This window comes from Cibotium barometz, chromosome 38 (assembly GCF_041138505.1).
Source record: "Cibotium barometz isolate CiBa-2024 chromosome 38, ASM4113850v1, whole genome shotgun sequence".
In the NCBI taxonomy this organism is placed as follows: domain Eukaryota; kingdom Viridiplantae; phylum Streptophyta; class Polypodiopsida; order Cyatheales; family Cibotiaceae; genus Cibotium; species Cibotium barometz.
The window spans coordinates 41,578,345-41,599,659 of NC_141083.1; the positions used below are offsets into that span (position 1 = coordinate 41,578,345).

Here is a 21,315-nt window from a genome sequence, read left to right on the forward strand (position 1 = left end):
CGAAAGCTATCATGGAAGAATGTTATCTCTTTGCTTATCCATAATAGTTTAACCACTCTATGAAGCCTTACCTTAAAGGATGTCAAGTGCCTTTGTATGAGTGAGAAGTTTACTTTTGTCTGAGTAAAATTTTGATATTAATAAACGACTCTTTGGTTGTTTATACTTTTTTACATTTGTCATATAAACTTTGTGAATGTTTACTTTTAGAAATGAAAACTTTTTGAATGTTAAAATTTTTTTAAGTGTAAAATTTTAAAAAAAAGGTTTTGAATTATTCATCTAATTAAAAAAAACCTTAACATAGTTAAAACCAAAGGTTTTTGTATCGGTTGTAAAAAATGTTTTTAGCGAACACTGGTAATGGTAGGGTACCCGCCCCACGCTGCTTAAATGACGCGAGCCAACGATTTTCACGTCCACGCTGATCGCGCTTGTAGGACGCTGCTTGAAGGTAAGCATTTAAAAGGACGGCCTTCCACGCTCCTTTTTCACTCTCTTTCTCTGTGCGGGTGTGTGTGTGTGTTTTTGCCTCTTTCCCGAAAAGATGGCTTCGGCTTACGTGAAGAGATGCTGGACGAAGGCGTGACGGGCGTGCCCGCCCACTACGTGAGGTCAATTGACGAGCGTCCGGCCTTGCAAGAAGTGTGTACGAACGAAGAGATCCCTGTGATAGACGTGTCGCACGCCCGAGTTGCCAGCCAGTGGGCGTCAATAGTTGCTGAGATTACCTGGGCGGGGAAGGGAATTATTGGCGAAACTATGGTTGTCGAGGGTGGTATATTGGTTACGGCTTCACATAGTGCTAAGCGACGTTAATTGTGATAAATGTGCAGGTCGTGAACCACGGAGTAGATACCGTCAAGATTATGAGTGCGGTGAGGAGGTTCTACGAGCTACCAACTGCAGCCAAGCTGTGTAATATATCTGCCGGGAGTGCGGAGAGCGGCGTCACCTTCGCCACCGGCACTGGCTCCACCCCAGACTGGAAAGACACGCTTGTCATCAGGCGGCGCCCAGGCATTTGCAATGGCTTCCAAACTGCACCCGAAATACTCAGGTAGCATGTGCTTTTGCGCTGCTTTCCTAGAGTCTTCATCTGCTTTTTTTTTTCCTTCACCACCAGAAATACTAAGGTTGTTATCAGCATTTGCTTTTCCGCTGCTTTCCTAGAGCCTTCGTATGTTTTTTTTTCTTCTTGTTCTTGTAAGCCTTCATCTCTCTCTGCTTGCTTGTGCAGAGAGGAGGTTCTGGAAAAGTGGAGACCCGTGTCTCATGCACGTAAGCAAACTTAGAGGTCCATAAAAGACGAAAATAATAATAAGAAAAAGCACCGTGTTAAGAAAAAGCATCGCGTTATAACGCAACTTGCACAGTAAGTTTTGTATCTATTTATAACTTGTACAGTAAGCATTCGTCTGAAGCTTTCACAGAAAGCTTTGACGATCAAATCCTGCTTACGACTCAGAGACAACTACTTGTTTGCTCTCATAAAGAACCTATTTTACTGGTTTAGATGTAGTTTTTCTGAACTGTCCTAACTTTTGACTCAAAACTCTGATTGACAAACCGTTTCGATAGCATTCACTAGCACTGTACCATCTACCTAACTTTGGTTTGAAGGATACGATTAAGAAAAAAATCTAATTACAAAAATTAGAGCTATAAAATCATGTAGGCAACATATAATCAAAGAACCAATCAACCCTACACAAAACTCTTACCAAAGATCAATCTTGTAAGACATAAAATCATAATCATAAATTGAACAAGAAGACGTAGATGCTTCCCTTATGATTAGAATTGCTCTGATACCATGTTGAGAGAGGGAGAGAGACGAGACGAGAGACACCACATACGCTCCACAAGAATGAATCATATTAGTCACAAGTCACATATATATAGGCAAGAGACACCACATACGCTCCACAAGAATGAATCATATTAGTCACAAGTCACATATACATAGGCAAGACCTAGAGTGAGTTAGGGCTAGCTATATATAGCTCCAGCAGGGGGTGGCTCTGAGACCATGTGAAGATTTATGGTACCTCCTACAAGAATCTAATTAGACTAATTACACACTAAGAACACGCTAATGACACATGATTAACTTAATCCTAAGGTGGATGATGCCTAAGCAAGATCATGATGAGAGTATGTGAAACAAAGTGATGATCACATTGTCAAGCTAATTAGGTTGCAAGATAGATAAAGTTGCACTCTTAGAGAAGCTTGATATTTGCTTGTATGTACTTTCATTACTTGAAAATGACCCCTTTTATATGGGTAGAGTACATCTTTTCTTGTTCCATGCATGTGGAATAATCCACTTTTGCCATATGGCTTCATCCTCACCTATTCACTCCTTACCTCTACATGTGCTCTATGGCACCACACTTCTCAACAACATGGAGCGATGCCCTGGATTGGTAGTAGTGATGTAAGGCATGTAGTTTTATACTCTATCTCTGTTAATGCAAGTGCAATTGTGGGTTGTTTCTTACTGATCCAATAAATCCATCCCAAACTAAGAGATAACAATGACCATATATCTTCCCTTCTCACAATATATAAATTGAATCTATAGGGCTACGTTAGAGATCAATAATCATAAAGTAAGCATCAATCCTTTTGTAGCATGCCCATGAGGCCCGTTTCAACTTGTAGAGTGCCTTTCGTAAGTTACCTACAAACTTTTCTCTCAAAATCAAGAACCACGAACCTAAGTAGCTACGTGAGAATGGTATGGATTGTGGTTAACTTGGCTATAGGAGTAAAAGTTTTCTGAAGTCAAAACCTTCAACTTCTGTAAAACCTTTGGCAACTAGCCATACCTTGTACTTTTCCAAAGTACCATCTGATCTATATTTTTATTTGTAAATCCACTTAATACAAATTACCTTATGTCTTTGATCTACAAGGTCCTAAGTGTGGTTTTTTCAGATGGAGTCATATTCTTCTTACATGGCTGCCACACACTTTGGATCCCCTTATCCTTCAACAAAGGTCATGGCCTCCTGAATCTTGAGTACCTCTATAATATTAGAAAAATTAACAAGATTCTCTTGAGACCTATTTCTCTCTAACATTTTGGATGTGCGTACATCTTGAGGTGCACCCTCGATGGCCAAAGGTTCTTCTCCATCTACAAGTTTCTTGTGCAACTTGGGGAACTGTGTGCCTTTCTATGACACATCATGCTTTTGTTCTTCATCTTTCATATCCATGTCCAAAGGAAAGGGGGTGGGATGCCCTACATGAGAATGCAAGGAAGCCCATGTTATATATGGAGGTTGTGTTGATTTGGTGATTTCCTTGTTGCATGATGAAGAAGAAGGAAGCTCGTTCTCCATTCGATGTGGTTGTTCTTGGAATATGACATCACTACTTACTATGATCTTCTTTATTTAAGGATCATAGAGACAATATTCCTTTGACTCCATGCTCTAACCCAAGACACATTTTTGGCTTTTGGAATCCAATTTGGTTCTCCAAGTATCTAGACATGTACATAACGTTTACACCTTAAAAACTTCAAGTTTGCCAGGTGAAGGTTTCGTACTCAAGTATGCCTATACTAGAGTCATCCCTTTGATGGCCTTTTTTAAACTCCCATTTTACAAATGTACATGGCCATGTTATGATTGCCTTAGCCCCAAATGATTTAGGTAGATTCTTGTCATTAAGCATACTCCTTCCCATCTCAACAATATCATGATTCTTAAGCTCTGCAGCAACACTTTTTTCTACGAAGTTTGAGTAGTAGTGAGTTATCACGTTATACCTCTTTCTTTACAAAAACCCACGATTCCATCATACATGATTCTCCTCCTTGGTATGTTCTAAATTGTTTCTGTCTCAATTTTAACCAATTCAAGCCATTCCTTAAACTTTCCAAAAGCTTGAGCCTTTTCTTTAAGAAAACACACTGAAATATTCCTATTGTAATCATCTATGAATGTGTCTCAATAGGAAGAGGCTCCAAGTGTATTATACTCATGTTTCCACAAAGATCAACATCACATACGAGATGAATAGTAGCCTTGGCTCTAAAACTAGTCTCTTGTGGAAAGGGTTTCCCCAGTGCTACTTACCCATAGGTTCACATACATCCAAACTGTCTAAAAATTGGTGAAAAAAGCTCAAGTAGATTTTTGCATCTCTGAAAGAGTTTGCATATTGAGATGCCCATATCTCTCATGCAAAAGTTTATTGATACTCAAGTCAGATTTGACTTCCATCAAAAGTTGATATAAGTTCTTCCTCCAAATGCCTTTGCAATGACCTTATCATCGTCTCCACCATCGAGGATGATTACACCATTCTTATCAAAGTGAACCTACAAGTTACAATTTGTGATGGTCATCTTGAGATTTAAAAAAAGGTTTCTCTTCATATCTAACACCTAAAAACATTGGAATGACTTTTTATACAACCTTCTTTAGACATAAGGATGCCCACTCGTGCAATTTTTCTTCACTCGAGTTAAGGAATTTTTCCCTCTATCTTCTTTCCCTTTTTATAATTGCAATAAACAGCGTTTTAGGTTTTGTTGAATGAAACTACTCTATTTTAGGTTTTGTTGATGTAACTACTCTATTTGGTCGTAAGTCCAAACAAGGACATGTTTTTATGCAAAACACTCACAGTGGTGTACAAGAGGACCTTATTGTAGTTCAGCATCATAATGGAGAAGTGGTTGTTTGTCAAGATACTGCAGTCCACCAAAATGAGGTGCATAAACATGCTCATGTTATCACAATAATGAGCTTACCCATATCACCAAGTAGCTTCTTAAGCCAAGCTACCTCACAAGTTGTCATAGTAGCAGCACCCCTGTACTCTGCCTCTATACTCGACACAAGGCAACTGTTGGCTTCTTCTTATTGCTCCAACTCATAGCAACACTCTCAAATGAGAACATAAGACCACTGTTAGATCTCCTTTCTGGTAACACTACCAGCCCAATCAGCATCTGTGTACCCATGTAGTTGTATCTCTATACCAGCCTCATAGGAAAGTCCATAATTAATTGTGGACTTTATGAACCTAAGAATCCGTCTAGCCACATCCAAGAGTGGCTTCCGAGGGGTCTGCATAAATTGACTCACAATTCCAACAACATATCTCAAGTCTGGCCTAGTAATGGTCATGTAGATCAAGCTACCCAACTATGTGCATGTATGTAGTGGGGACCTCCACCAAAAGCTCACCTGTATCGGTGGAAAGCTTTGTGTTCTGCTCCAATGACACTGAAATAGGCTTACAACCTATCATACCATACTTGGACAACATGTCCAAGACATATTGCCTCTGCAATAACAAAATGCCATGAGGTGATCTCACCACCTCTATGTCCAAAAAATATTGCAGCTCACCCAAATCCTTCATCACAAACTTTTTCTTCAAAAGCCTCCTGACAACGTGTATGTCAACATCACTATCACTAGTGATAATCAAGTCATCCACATAGATGACTACTAATATGATTCCTCTATTTTTCCTTTTCACATAAAGTAAAAAATCTACATTGGATATCTGAAATCCAATGGTAACAAGATACTCTCGGATCTTGTTTGACGATGCTCTTGGTGCCTGCTTCAAGCCATACAAGGCTATGCGTAACCTGCACACAAAATATGGGTGTGCATCACTCATAAACCTGGTGGCTACATCATGTAAACTTCTTCTTGCAAATCACCATGCAAGAAGGCATTCTTTACATCCATCTGATGTAAAGACTAACCCATAGCAATGACAGCTCTCAACGTTGCCATTCTTGCAACCGAGCTGAATGGAGGAGTGTACCTGCATGTAAACTGTCTCTTGATTCTCTACTTCCTCAAGAAATTACTGAACTTATTAGAGAAATATTCTCCCCCACCATCTGATCTCAAGCATTTTATTTGCATGATTTTTACCTTCACAACCAAGGCTTTAAATCTCTGAAAGTGAGAAAACACCTCACTTTTCTCCTTCATGAAGTAAACCCACAATTTCCTCGTGTGGTCTCATCAATGCATGTAACATAATATCTACAATCTACAATTGTTGTAGTCTTGGTCAGTCCCCATACATCTGAATGTATGATATCTAATGGCCTTGTGCTGACATGCTTTGCATGTGGAAAAGCATGCTTGGCCTGCTTACCAAGCTGGCATGCTTTCACATACTTTGTGCATACTATCAACCTTAAACTTTGGCAAACCTGCAACAATATTTTGGGCCTACATAGACTTTAGTCATTGTACATTCACATGACCAATGCACTTGTGCCATATGTCAATATCTGTAATGACACCTCTTCCATATGCAAACATGGATGCCTTTACTTCAGGCATGCTCACATCCAAAGTAATGATCCTACCATTTCTGTTACCCTTTGTAACCAGGCGACACTGATTTTTGAAGTCTTCCACAAAATATCCTTGAGGACTAAACCTCACTTGGAGACCCTGCTCAACCATCTGTCTAACAGAAATAAGGTTCTTTGAAATATTTGGGACATGAACTACATCTAACATGAGTGCTACACACATGTGTTTCACTTTCTTACTTTGGAGTTTTGCTTGAACAACACCACGTTCATATACTCTGGATTGATGAGTTGGCCACCAATTTTAATGCTTCTTTTGCAATGATTAATGACCATTAGATGGCAAGCATTGATTTTTTATGATCAACTATGGTTTTCATGGATTCGAGGTGCTTCTATCCATGGTTTTATGAGCATCTTTTGAATAATATCATGTGCTTTGAAGGTAGAATTTGCCTTCATTTTTTCACGTAATTTTGGAGTATGTTCCTTGTACTCTTGTATATATTCCAACTTAGATACCTAGTTGCTTATGTATCTAGGTGAGTTATTTTTCTACCCTAGCTTTATTGTGGTTATTGGGTAGTTATCATTACAAAGGCGCCAATAAGTTAAATTGTTTTCTAATGATGTACTCGAAAAAGAGTTATTCCTTGATGTGGTCTCAGGTATATAGAGACATGTTTTAGTATGTAAAAGTCTAAGATAAGGCCATCTCATTCCTTTTATGCAGGATTTTATTTATATTTCCTAGATGGCATACTAGGGAGTTCTAAATTGGTAAGGAATGTATGGGTGGTATCATGGTGGTATGGATTCCTCGCATATATTATTTTATCAGATAATTTGGGCTCAAGATTGTTGCCTTGTTAACATTACTTGGCATGTTGATTTCAACATTCAAAGACAATCTCAGTTTTTTGACTTCACTTGAAGTTGTAGTGTAGGCATTCTCTAGATAAACTTCTTTTATCTATAGCCTGCATGTTTTGATGAGTGTAATCTTGTCGGCATTTTCACTTGTTGAAATCTCTTTCTTTAGAGTTCAACGAGTTTATCTTCTTGTGTTCAGATTAAGGAATTTTGGATTCTTTCTTTGTTAGCATTTCTTTCTCTAGTTCCATCCGTTAAGTGATTTATACAGTCCACCTGATGGTTTACGGATGTATATATGTGACTCATCGAGACATTGATGACACCTTTTGATATGGTTAACTCGGGAAGCTGATAATTCCTTGTGTAGATGTGGGTGCGTCGGGCCGCCGATGGGTCCTTGGTTCTTGTCGTTATAATGTCATGTATTTCTACTTTATTCCGAATGGTTTACAATGAGGAAACTACCTTGAGTATGAGTTCCTCTGATCATCTGTAGTCTAATATGGGAAAACAGAGCATGTGAATCAAATTGTAGAGGATATGCTTCATGCATATGTCTTTGGAAAACTATCAAATTAGGAAAAGTATCTTCCAATGATGGAAGTTGCCTATAACATTTCTAAACATATGGCTATTGATTTTAGTTCGTTCAAGCTTATGCATGGGTATCAACCCATGGCACCAATTGATGTCGGTCTTAAGGACATTAAGCTTGATACATTAAGGGATTTCTTGCATGATATGAAGGAAATGCTAATCGAAGCTCAAGATTCTATGAGGAGTGCTCAGGATAGGGAATTGTTTGATGCTAGTAGAGGACACTCGCCTCAGTCTTTTGGACTAGGAGCATTGGTTTATTTTTAAGTTCCTAAAGACTCTCAGACTTTATCAACAAGAAAATGCTCTAAATTATCTCCTAGATATTGTGGTCCATTTCGAGTTATACGTCAGATTGGTGCAGTTGTGTATGAGTTAAAATTGCGTCCATGTGTTAGAGTTCATCCATTCTTTCATGTCAATAGATTGAAAGAGAAACTGGGAGGTGAGGATAACAGAGTTACTCCTTAAGAACTTGTTGAAGTAGAATATTTATCCTATGTTCCACATGAACATGAAAAGGTACTTGAATTCAGGGAAAGGAAACTTCGTAGTCGACTAATCCCTAAGGTTAAAATTATGTGGAAAGATAGGGAAATAGAGGATTCGACTTGGGAGTCGGTTGAGAATGTCAGCACAGATTTCCTTCTTTTCATTGCAAGAGTGCAATGTTTTGAGAGACGGGAAGTATGTTATGTGCACATTATATGTGTATATATTAGTAGGAGGCTAGGCTTATGAGCATGGAAGCATGGGAATAAGCTCTAGTGGAGCATGGGTTAGGGCTAACCTTAAGGATTGAGGTTAGAGTCAGGCATCCAAGGGTCACACATGGGAATTGGAGATTCACGAATCACTTGAAGACCCTCTTATATAATAGGGGCATGGGGCACACTCAAGGGATGTTCTCTTGTGTAGAGGATTGTATCTACTCACCTACCATTTCACACTAGAGATATATGCTGCTGGAATGAAGTCATATCTCTTGATAGTATGGGACATCACGGTTAAGGTATGAGGTACTTCATTGTAATTCATGTGTGCACACCTTGGGCTCGAGGCTGGTTGGGTGGATAAGTTAATGCCTAGTTTATGCATGTTTATGCATACAATTATCTAGAGAGATCTTAGGGTTTCAACACAACTCCCCTACCTCAACTACGAAATTCATGCTTTCTTCCCTTTATGTGCCTCCATCTCTCCTACCTCAAGCAAGAAAGGCATGAACTCATGCTCAAGGTAAAGTAGTATTCTTGTGCTTTTTTCTTAAATTTCATTCATTCATATGAATATGTAAAGATTAGATTGAGGTGGCTAGACTTATCTTCACCTTTTTATTCTTGTCTTCTTCTTCTTCTTGACACTTCTCTATCTCTAAAAGAGATTTACTCTATTTGTTTCAAATATGCTTTTATGGCAGAGGTAAACTTTTAAATGTTTTTAAATTAAATTTATTATGTTTGTTTGTTTTAGAGGTTCAAGATTTATGGTTAGCTTCATTTTAACAAACCAATCAAAAGGTAAGCCTTTCGTTTTATTTATAATCGTATTTTTCTATTCTTTCATCTTTTTTATTCTTTTCTTTATGCATAATGGTTTTTTACATTATGTTTAACCTTGATGTTTTTATGCTTACCTCCTTTTCTTGTTTTATATGCATAATGGTTTTTATACATTCTGTTTAAGCTTGATGCTTTTATGCTTACCTCCTTTAATTGTTTTATATGCATGATGGTTTTTATACATTATTTTTAAGCTTGATGCTTTTATGCTTACCTCCTTTTCTTGTTTTATATTGTAGGTCTCTCCTTTTTTGAGCCCAACTCTTCTCAACTATTGGAGCCAAGCCTTACACATAAGCTCGTTTTCTATTCAAGTTTTTCTTGTTTACACCCTTGGGTGCAAGGATTTAGAGTTAGTTATGCAGATAAGCTCTATATATGCTCTCTTTATGTATACATAAAGCATGTTCTATGCTCTATGCTCTATGATCTGTGCATATTGCTCTCTTTATACATGCATAGAGTATGAATTCTCTATGCATATTGCTCATATGCATATTATGAGCAATATGCATGCATAAAGAGAGCAATATGAGCATACTCTATGCATGCATAATGTCACGTAGGTTGTAATGCCTGTGACGATGGATGGCCATGTCCGGGGTTCAGTGGGAGAGGACGCCCATGCGGAGTCATGGGCGGCCAGGCTAGCGTGGACGGCAGGCCACACACTATATAGCCTGGGGGATGAGGGGCAATCCTCATTCTTCCTCTATGGCTGGGTGGTGTGCCAGAGGCCGTCCCCTCTTGTGGTAACGCCCGTAGTGGCGTTACGGATATCTAACACAGGTATCAGAGCGTGGTTCGATGGGATTGTCAGAGCCCGCGCGTGACCGGGGGACCGGAGCCCACTCGATGGTTTTCAACCATTCATCTTCTCATCCTTATCTCCAATGGAGTGTGTGGAGAGAGGCAGCCAAGACAGAATGGAAGGGAAGAACTCTCTCTCTCTCTCTCTCTCTCCCCGTCACACACAAGAAGCGAATTGGAGGTAAGCAATTTTCGTTTTTTTGCTGCGTTGAAGCTTGTGTGCAAAAAAAAAAAATCGTTTGGTGAGGGGCGAAGCTCCATCTCTACTGTGTGTGGGGGTGGGGAGGGGGCGAAGACCAGCCCCACCAGCCCCACGGTCGCGTTGAAGAGCCTGGGGGGGCTTGCCTTGGAAAGGCGAAGAGCAGCCCAGGACGAAGAACCCACGACTTGCGTTGAAGAAGCTGCTGTGAATGGCCAAAGAGACTGCGTTAAACGGTCTCATGAAAATGCTGTGAAGGGCTGTATAAGGCTTGAATGACCTGCACGATCAGCAATGCAAGGCGGCTACGGTAAGCGTGTGGAGGTGAACGTCGTCTAGAGAGCTTGCGTTGAAGTTGGGGGCGAAGGCCACATTTGCGACGTGGTAGAGAGAGGGGGGGCAGGCCTAGGCGGCTAGCCAGCGGCGGCCAGCCAACGGTGGCCAGCCAGGGGCGGCGACGACGGCCAAAGCAGCCACAACGCCGGCCAGCCAGGGGCGGCGGCGGCCAGCCACCAGCGCTGCAGGCGGCCAGAAAAAGAAAAAAAAAGAAAAGGGTTAAAAACCATTTATTTTTTTAAATATATTTTCATTATTCATTTTTATGAAATTAAAAATGAGAAAATTTCAAACAAATCCTCTCTCGGAAGGGGAGGAAAAATAATCCCCGCAAGGGATAATCTCGGCAAGGCACAGCCTCTCGACCATTTTTATTTTTGTTATGAAGACTCTGGGAGCGTAGCCTCGCCAGATTTTGATTTACACTTTTCCGAACGTCATCTTGCTAGAGTTAAAGTTTTTGTTCGGACAAATTTGTGTTTGTTTTGTAGTGACAAACAAATGTGTTCTTCTGTAGACACACCTTCTCTGTAGTGTCACCACTCAGGTCTAGTCCAGAGTGACTTGGTCCTAGTTCGAAGTGAATCGAGGGTACATGTGATCACACATTTGGTTCAGAGAGACTAAATTTAAGCTAAGCATAGACTTAGTATTGACCATCAAAGTCACGTAGTTTGGCTATAGTGTAAATCTAAAACTGTGATGTGTTTTACTTGGGCTAAGAGGACCAGCAATGGCGTCAGTTGTGCCCAAATTAGACGAAGTGCTTATCACAAGAAATCAAGGTAAGCCTAATTGAGCCGTAGTGCTCATAACCCTTCACAATCTTTTAACAGTTGCTAGAAGATTGTGATAAACTTTGGCAAATGAGAACCATGTACAAGTGTAGTCTTGATGTGGTTATGCCTTGTGTCCAAACAAGTTGCTTACTGTTTGTAGCAACAAGAGAGCCTTGGCCCATAGAGGCAAGCTGGCCCTTGTTGGTAGTAACAAAATAGTGTCACTACTTGGGCCTAGAGAGTAGTGACTAGTTTGATTTAGTCACGTAGATTGCCTTGTAAAAGAATCCCTAAGGTGTGTATTACTTGGGATAAAGGGGCTAGCAGTGCTGCTAGCAGTACTCAATTAAATGGTTTATCTAGGAGTACTAATCTGAGGGATTAGCATACGCCTAGATAATAATAGTAGATTTAGGATTGATTTGTAGAAATCAAAGGTAAATCTGAAAGGGTATAGTCTTGAGATATAATGCTCAATGCCCTTATAGAAGTTGATCGAAGAGAACTGTTCTTAAACTTACTAGCATGGTTTTCTCTTCTTTTTATTGCCATGCCTCGACATCCCACTGCTCGAGAGTTTGTGGTGATCTTTCGAGGGGGGAAAGAGCCTTTTTATATGTCACATCAATTGGTTTGGTGGTAATTTGATGGTATGGGACATCAAATTCTCACGGAATCGATTGTAGTCTTGGTGGAATGGGACGCCAAGGCTTGTGCATGTAACTTGACTCTTTGGCAGGTCTGTATGTACACTTGTCTGTAGTGATAAAGTGTGCAAGATAAAATTTGAACTTTGAAAATTACCAAATATAGCCATAAGTTGGGATAAAACCCAGTACAGAGTTCGGAGAAGCTCAAGGTAGCAAGACCATGATGGTGTGCTAGTGCTAACAGAGTGATTTAGTTCCAGAGTGATCTAAATCTAGAGGTTAGCAGTAAGACTAGTTTGGTTGGACAATTTCATGCATGGGGGATGCCCTATAGCATTTTGCAAGCGTAGTCTTGCCTATGTTTAACAATAGTGTGCGATTGTGAGCACATTTTAGTTGCTACCATATGAATTTGGGAAATATATAACTTTCCTACATAAGCAATTGTAATATTGCCTGACAGGCTATTTTGCTTACAAAGTTCATGTGCGTGTAAACCCTATAAGTCGTATGACCCCTGGGGAATGAGTGGAGCATTTCTAGGATTTAATAAGGTTTTACATGGCAATAGTGAGTAGTATCTCACTCCAGACGAGCCTGGTTGTTGTTACTATTGGATCCGACATATGTCGTGTACATAAACTCGGACTGAGTTAGGATAGGAGGCTAAGCTGGAGAGCTTAGTGGTAAATCCTACTGTATCTGGTGAGCTTTGACTTAACCGGAGTGTTAAGAAGTAAACTCAAAGTCTGGGGCTGAACTAGAGTGTTCAGAGGCAGACATATCTTTTGTTAAATCAGAGAATTTAGCAAGGGGTGAACCATGGTACCCAGGAAAAAAGCTCTTCACACTAGAATAGTGCACAATAATTTTAGGGTGATAAAAATCCATCGCAGGAATGTTTTACAACTTTCCATAGATGATAGATGAAGACCATGTACTTTACGGAGTTAAAGTACATAGGTGGTGACTTCGGCACCACATGTTTTGTAGGAAGTCACCAGTGGTGTGGTTAGGTCAGCTGAGACTCCACAAGACCTATTCACTAGTTTTTAAGTTGACCTCTATGCTAAGGACATCCAAAAATTCGTGTTGTAATACCAGAGATTGTACTGCAATGTGCAATGGAGGGGTCAATTTGTGTAGTCACTTCTTAGCAGCAAGTGACTTAACCATCTTGTTATAGATGGTTGTATATGGTACTCCCACTCGGGGGAGGTACGCCATTGGGTAAGCAGTTACTCACAGACTAGTATGGAGCTACTAGTGTGATGATAGTGGGTACGTAGTTACTCACTACTAATACATAGCTGCTAATAACATTAAGATCCTCGAGTGAAAGATACTCTAGATCAACATTTTAATTACCGAACCACAATCCATGAGTATCGAGGTACTCATAAATATGTTGACGTTGCTCAAATCGAGGGACCGATTTGTTCGATGGTATGGAATAAGCAAGGAGAGTGGAGTAACTTAAAAGTTACACATCACTAGTCCTAGTGAGTTGTCGAGGTCATCCGTAGTTTGATGATCCCCTCTACCAATGAGATAACATTCAATTTTGCAAGCCCTGGCATTTAATCCGTAGTGATTATGAGTTTGGTGTGAGATATGGTTATGAAGTTCTTACAAGAGTACTCGTTCATTTGCTTGTCATCGGTTATAGCTTGGTAGAGATTGCCACCTGTGATGGGTAGGTAGCTTTGCCGCTATAATGAGGAGGCAGCAAATAATGTTCTCATAGTTATACTTCATACCAACACCAAACAGGGATAGGATGAAATTCCTAAGTTTATCATCACGAAGTACTGTGATGTTTGCATTTATATTGAATGTATGAAGAAATGAGACATTGGGCTTGTGTAATTACCATCAATTATCTAGCAACCTATGGCTTTGTAGCAAGCTCAGTCATTATCTGTGGATCGATAATATGCTATTAGTAGTTTGGAATTTTTCTTGATAGATGGTACAACCCACCCACATGATTCATAAGTGTGTAACCGCTTATGAAGGGTGATAATATGCAACAATGAAACACTTTGTTACAAGTGTGAAACCACTGATCTGTTGCAAAGCAGTTTATCAACAGTACCACCATATGTGCGTAGACACTATACCACATCTTCGTTGCAAGATGTTTAAAAGTTTCTTGGAAGGACTCAAGAATATAACATATGATATTAAACACGGTCTAGATTTGTTCTTGGACCTATGGCACTAGCGCGTAGTCCGCTTGAGAGTAGAGTTTTTGAGGACAAAAACCTTTCTTGAGGGAAAGGAGGGATATCCTCAAATATCACATAAACTCGAATAGTTGTGTGAGTCCAAATAATACTTGAAGGGATGTTTTCAAAACTTACATTTACTCTGAGTTAGAGTGGAGTTTAACCATCCGTAGATTGATGGTAGTTAGAAACTCAACAAGATTCTAGAGCATATGCTTGTGCAAAGATGTTACTCTAAGAGAGAAAGTATCTCTCAGCTTTGGAGCTAATCCTTGTGATGCATGATTAGATTGGCTCTAGTTTATTTCTCCTATGGCCGTAGAGCTTTCCAAGGAGAAGTTTTAACAAGTTGGTGATGCAACATGGTAGTGTAGTCTACAAATATCTAGTAGCATAGTCTAAGAACTTGCGCTACTAGAATGCTCTCCAGTACATTAGCTTCTGTGCTAATGAGATGATGCAAAATCAAGGCATGAAATTTGCCTTGGGGTTTTTGGTTGAAATACCAAATCACGGCTTGCGTGAGTACTACTAGACATTTGCTTACCAATGACTTCCCCAGTTAAAGGCACGTCGGATTGCCTGTAGCGGTAGTCGAGCTCGACCGGACACGTGGGAGAAATATGCTAATTACTCCATTGACGACGGGTACTTACTTTACAAGGGTAGAGTATGTGTACCAACTATTGGTGACTTTCGAGCCCAAATTCTTAAAGAAAGTCATGATAGTCCAAGTGCGGGTCATCCTGGGATTTAGAAGACCTATGCACTAGTAAAAAGACAGTTTTATTACCTAGTTTGTTTAAGGACATCCAGACTTATGTGCTGAAACGCAGTAAGTGCCAGGTCAATAAACATGAACGTCTTAAGGTCGGAGGACTACTCCATTCGCTGGAGATTCCTCAAGGGAAATGGGAAAGCATTTCCATGGATTTCATTACCAGTTTACCCAAGACGAGTCGAGGGAATGACTCGGTGTGGGTGGTAGTGGACAGGTTAACTAAAATGGCAAAGTTTATTGCCACGAAGAAAACTGTTAAAACGCCAGAGTTGGCAAAACTCTTTATTGAACATCTCTACAAGCTATATGGCCTGCCCGCAGATATAGTGTCGAATAGAGATAGAAAGTTCAACAGTCATTTTTGGAGGGAAGTCTTCAAAAGTTGGATACTACTCTGAGTATGAGTACGGCAGATCATCCGGAGTCTGATGGTCAAACTGAAAGAGTTAACCAAATTTTAGAGGATATGTTGCGTTCTTATGTTAGTAAGAAGCAATCCAATTGGGAAGAGTACTTGCCCTTATTGGAGTTGGCCTATAATAGCTCCAAACACTCAGTGACTGGATTTACACCATTCATGTTAATGTATGGATTCCAGCCAAGATCTCCGATGGCTGTAGGCTTAGAAAAGGAGAAGATTCAATCTGTCAAGGATTTCCTTGAAGATATGAATGATATGCTCAGAGCCGCACGTGAGAGCATTCGTAGCACTCAGGATCGCGCTAAAACTTATGCGGATAAAGGACGAAGAAAGGTGACCTTTGCAGAAGGTGACTTTGTATTCCTCAAGGTTCCTGCGCAATCAGAAACCATGAAAACGGGAAAGTGTGATAAACTTTCTCTGAGATATTGTGGTCCTTTTAAAATCCTTAAGAAGATTGGGGCCGTAGCATATAAACTTGAGTTACCGGAGAGTTCTCAAGTCCATCCTATCTTCCATGTTAGTAAACTGAAGAAATCAGTTCACGGGTTAGAGAACGCAGTTTCTCCAGAAATTTTGGTGGACTTGATAGAGCCACCAAAGATACCACATGAACCTGAAAGATTCTACAGTATCGTGATAGACAAACCCAACATAAAGTGTACCAGGAGGTACTTGTTAAATGGACAGATAGGGATGAGGAGGTGGCAGCCTGGGAACGCCGTAGTGCAATTTCCAAAAGGTTGCCCTAGTTTGTTTTTGAGGACGAAAACTCTTCTTAAGGGGGGGTAATGTCACGTAGGCTGTAATGCCTGTGACCACCGACGGCTGTAATGTCACGTAGGCTGTAATGCCTGTGACCACCGACGGGATGGCCATGTCCGGGGTTTAGTGGGAGAGGACGCCCATGCGGAGTCATGGGCGGCTAGGCTAGTGTGGACGGCAGGCCACACACTATATAGCCTGGGGGATTAGGGGCAATCCTCATTCTTCCTCTATGGCTGGGTGGTGAGCCAGAGGCCGTCCCCTCTTGTGGTAACGCCCGTAGTGGCGTTACGGATATCTAACACATAATAAGGGCAATATGCATACTCCAGGTATACTCTAGGCATGCATATATTATGCATTGATCTCATAGGGTTATGCATAGTGTATGCATGCATATTGATTTCATGCATAGAGTATGCATGCTCTATGTATATTACTCATAGGGTTTATGCATAAAGTACTCTATTGTATAGTCTTTGTTGAAGCTTATAAGACTATATGACTCTATCCACATAAGACTCTATGCATGGAGTCTATTACATAGTCTTATGCATAAGACTCTATGTATAGATTCTATTGCATAGTCTTATGCATAAGAGTATTTTGCATAGAGTCTATTGTATAGTCTTATGTATAGATTCTATGACACATAGTCTTATGCATAGCAATTTCAAGTATTTACGTTTATGCATAGGTAGATGGCAAACAACTTGCGACATGATGTTACATCTAAAGGATGAGTGGATATCCCAATAGTCTTTGTAAGTATACTCTCTTTTAAGAAATAAAGATTATCTTATCACAATGTATATTATCTTATCTTTTAACATTAGTGTGCTAAATATGTCTTTTTAGGGGTTTGCTATGCTAAAAAATTCATATCTTGTGAATGGGAGTGACATTTTAGCATTTTTCTTCTAAGGTATGTCTTTGTAAATCTGGAAAACCTTCAAAACCTTGATAAACCACCATAAGTAGAGGTATATACAACACTATAATCTAAACATGTTACTAATTTACAAAGTAGGTTCATACATGCAAGAGGAAAAATGATCTCAACTCATTATAAATTTCTCCTAAACCTTACATAGTTTTTAAAAGATGAGCGATATATTTTTATGAAAAAATGTATCGCATTAATAATTAGTTCAATTAAATTTACTTCTTAAAATCTCTTTTTAGTTATTGAGTCTTTGACACCCAAAATATGACAATAGTGTGAGATTATGTGGTGGTTTACTTTAGTCATACTAATAAATCAATGTCTCCACTAAAGTAATCGGTCAAGAATACATATCTAAATATTTCAATTTAGTTAGGAGACAAGTTGATGGTTTCAACTTTCAAAACTACATTGATAACAATAGAACATATATGAATCTTGGCTTATATTTGGATCTAGTGAGAAAATTATAAAAATAGTCTTTAGAGCTATTATATAAAATGACTAGATATTCCACTTAAATCCTTATGAGATGTTCTAAAATGTGTGAAGTAGTCTCTTATTCTATAGAAATAAATATGGTTCAAAATTGTAAACTTCTGTCTAAAATAAAGTGCCTAGAAAGGATAGATGTATATGTGATTAGATCTCACAAAATGCACTAGCAAATCATAACACAGTATAGAACATGTGTTTTTGATTTGGTCCTAGTCTACGATTGTTTGATTAGCTATAAAAATCCTTAAAGTTATTTTTTTAAGACAGCTAAATACCTTAGAATTCTCATTAAGACCTAGATTTTGGAGTTTTAATTGATTTTTGAGCCTAGGATGATTGTATTACACCATATATATGTTTAGAAAGCCATTTATATGCAAACTATTTGGAAAGCAATATAAATTGGGTAATTAAAGCCGTTGATACAAATATAGTCCAAACAGCTTTGCATTATGACTATAATTTGGCCAATGAATTCTTATGAAATTGTAAAGCATAGAAGTAACCAATGCGACCCCAAAAAATCTCAAATTTCCTTTACTATGTACCTAATGATATGAAAAAAGTAAACCTTTGATTTTCACTATCCATGTGTTCTAAATAATTCAATAAAGTTGGTCGGTAAAAATAAGACATAAATATATCCACGGATACTTTTTTGTCCCATTACCAAACTAAGTGTTAAGAAATAAATATTGCCTTATCACAATACAAAATCAATGTTTATTTATTTATGTGATTATAGAAGCTTGAAGTAGTGGACTTGCCCCTATGAACGATGAATATAACTTCGCATTACAACGAGGTTTGGAATCTCTCTTTATAAAGGTGAAAGAAGAAGGATGGATTATTATTTCTAGAGGCCTTGCATGGTAAGTAAGTACATTTGTAAACCCATAATCTCTTTGTTTTTTCTAAACTACATTTCACTTATGTTAGCTTTATTGTGTTTTAAGATCTTGTTACAAATTGTACCCATGTGCAACCAGAAAGCAATGGAAATATGAGAGTAAAGGCTGAAGCTGCAAGGAGTGACAACAATAAAAATGTGTGAGAGTGTGTTTTTGTATTCAACAAAGATGGTGATGAGAACCTTGATGCAACCCTAACTCCCAATACTTTTATTTTTTTATCTTTTTGTTTTTCCTATAACAAGGCTTTTTAAAAAATACATAACTAAAAGACCATGCTGCTCATGAACTACGTCTAAAGACCAAAATAGATAACATACTAAAAACATCCAACTGGTCAACTAGTAAATTCTGTAATGTTAAGCATCAAACACAATCACCTTTGCTAAAAATTTAATGATTTTCTTTGCGCTCAAATTTTTTATTGGGTTTACCTTCGTGATAGATTGCCCACATGGCTTAGTTTTTAGCTACGCTAACTTTTATGTATTCTTCTTCTTGGGGTTGAGTTCCTCAATAGTCCATATATTTTTATCTTTAAGTTTGTTGGGTAAGACCCTAATCTCATCACTTTTATAATGATAAGTTTCTTCTACATGATTACCTTGTCTTGAAATTGAGGTAAATACTAGCTCCCAACCGAACATTGACACTATTGCATGTAGTAACTGCTCAACCTAGTATGCCTCCTCATCTCCATCTATGTACTATGCATTAGGTAAACACCCACACAAATCTCACTAGGGATCTCAATTAACTTAGTTCTTTTCCTTTAACTTTGATCGTGACTTTTAATTTTATGTGTTCTCTCAAGACTTCCTTGTCCACCTATTAATAGTCTCCTATGAGTCTTAAACCTATGCAACAAACTCTTCTTTGAATAGAGTTTTTACTAATAGGCTTAGCTTATTTTCAAGGGTCAAGAGTTCTGAATACTTCCACTAGTCAGTCCTTTAGTTCACTTTTTACACAGTCTAATTGCAAACATAGTCGGGACGTAGAGAGATAAGAGAGGTCGTTTGTTTGCATTTTCCATTCCTTCCACTATGTATATAAACTCCCTAACAAAAGCTTCAATGCCTTTTCTATGGCTAAAATAACGTATTCTTCTTTTTTCTTTATTCTTCTCATTATCTGATTATCTTTCGCTTCTTTTGCATCTTTTGGTCCTTGGAAGTTTGAGTTTTGGCGTTCTGGTTCTTAAGAGGTTGCTAAGGCGGAGTTTTTATCTTTCCTTTTTAAGGCGGTGATCTTTTGAACACACTTTCTAAGAGAAGACAACTTGAAACACGTACGACTTTTCCCGCTACTCGCGAACTTATCAAGCATTTCAACAAACCTTATGTGGAATTCAAATGAGAATAACGAGGGTACCTCGATTTGATCAGCAACATTGACAACAAAGGCGTTGGGAAGAGCATGAACCGCCAGCCCTTTGTCATCCTTTTTTATTTGTAAACCGGGCACATCGTCGGGTAAGAGGAGGATGGTAAGGCTGCTGACATCGGAGTGTGAGCTTAGGCCAAACACAAGGCTAGGGTCGGGGCAAGGGGGGTAGAAATTGTTCACAAGCACAAGCCGTTCAAGGCCAGGCGCTTGGTCTTGGATATACTCCTTGCTCAATCCCAGGCTTTCAAAGATGGCCTGGTAGAGGAGGGCCGCGAGCTCGTCTATCGTGGCCTGGTATTCCAGAACCTCCTCTCTGCACAAGCAAGCAGAGAGAGAGAGATGAAGGCTTACAAGAAAAACAAAAACACACATGAAAAGAAAATTCTGATAACAACCTTAGTATTCCTCGTGGCGCAGGGAAAAAAAAGCATGGAAAAAGCAGATGAAGGCTCTAGGAAAGCAGCGCAAAAGCACATGCTACCTGAGTATTTCGGGTGCAGTTTGGAAGCCATTGCAAATGCCCGGGCGCCGCCTGATGACAAGCGTGTCTTTCCAGTCCGGGGTGGAGCCAGTACCGGTGGCGAAGGTGACGTCGCTCTCCGCACTCCCGGCAGATATATTACACAGCTTGGCTGCAGTTGGTAGCTCGTAGAACCTCCTGGCCGCACTCATAATCTTGACGGTATCTACTCCGTGGTTCACGACCTGCACATTTATCACAATTAACGTAGTACTATGTGAAGCTACCACCCTCGACAACCATAGTTTCGCCAATAATTAATCAAAACCCCCTTCCCCGCCCAGCTTACTTGGAAGAAACCCCACTCCTCGCAGGCCCGTCCAATCTCAGCAACTATTGCCGTCCACTGGCTGGCAACTCGGGCGTGCGACACGTCTATCACAGGGATCTCTGCATCGTTTGTGCACACTTCTTGCAAGGCCGGACGCTCGTGAGTTGACCTCACGTAGTGGGCGGGCACGCCCGTCACACCTTCGTCCAGAATCTCTTTCACTCCCTTGACGTAAGACGAAGCCATCTTTTCGGGAAAGACAGAGGGAGAGAGCACTGTATAAATTTGAATTTTTAAAAAAATTACCATTGGTAACAAAGTCAAAAACCTAAGTTACTGTTTGAAAACTTTCGAGATTTATAAAAATTCCAATTGGTTACTTTTATGTTTAAAATGGTAACAAAAATCAATTCTATAAGTATATAATAAAATGACTAAAAACTAAAAAGAAAAT

General features: G+C 39.4%; 1 protein-coding gene and 2 long non-coding RNA genes across 3 annotated transcripts in view; 1 reads left to right on the forward strand and 2 right to left on the reverse strand.

Moving 5' to 3' along the window:
- The window catches only part of LOC147616722 (protein DMR6-LIKE OXYGENASE 1-like), a 310,722-nt gene extending 289,607 nt beyond the window's left edge, over positions 1-21,115 (reverse strand). The window contains exon 1 of the mRNA XM_086777190.1: positions 21,031-21,115. Coding sequence (XP_086633316.1) covers positions 21,031-21,107 — 77 coding nt within the window. The 5' untranslated portion in view covers positions 21,108-21,115. The remainder of the gene's footprint in view (positions 1-21,030) is intronic.
- LOC147616726 (uncharacterized) lies at positions 820-1,295 on the forward strand. The gene is made up of 2 exons (XR_015262417.1): positions 820-1,060; positions 1,241-1,295. It is a non-coding gene; the product is annotated as an uncharacterized LOC147616726 (long non-coding RNA).
- Positions 20,485-20,976, reverse strand: LOC147616727 (uncharacterized). The gene is made up of 2 exons (XR_015262442.1): positions 20,880-20,976; positions 20,485-20,775 (listed from the first exon to the last, which is right to left on the reverse strand). It is a non-coding gene; the product is annotated as an uncharacterized LOC147616727 (long non-coding RNA).
- Positions 21,116-21,315: the final 200 nt, after the last annotated feature.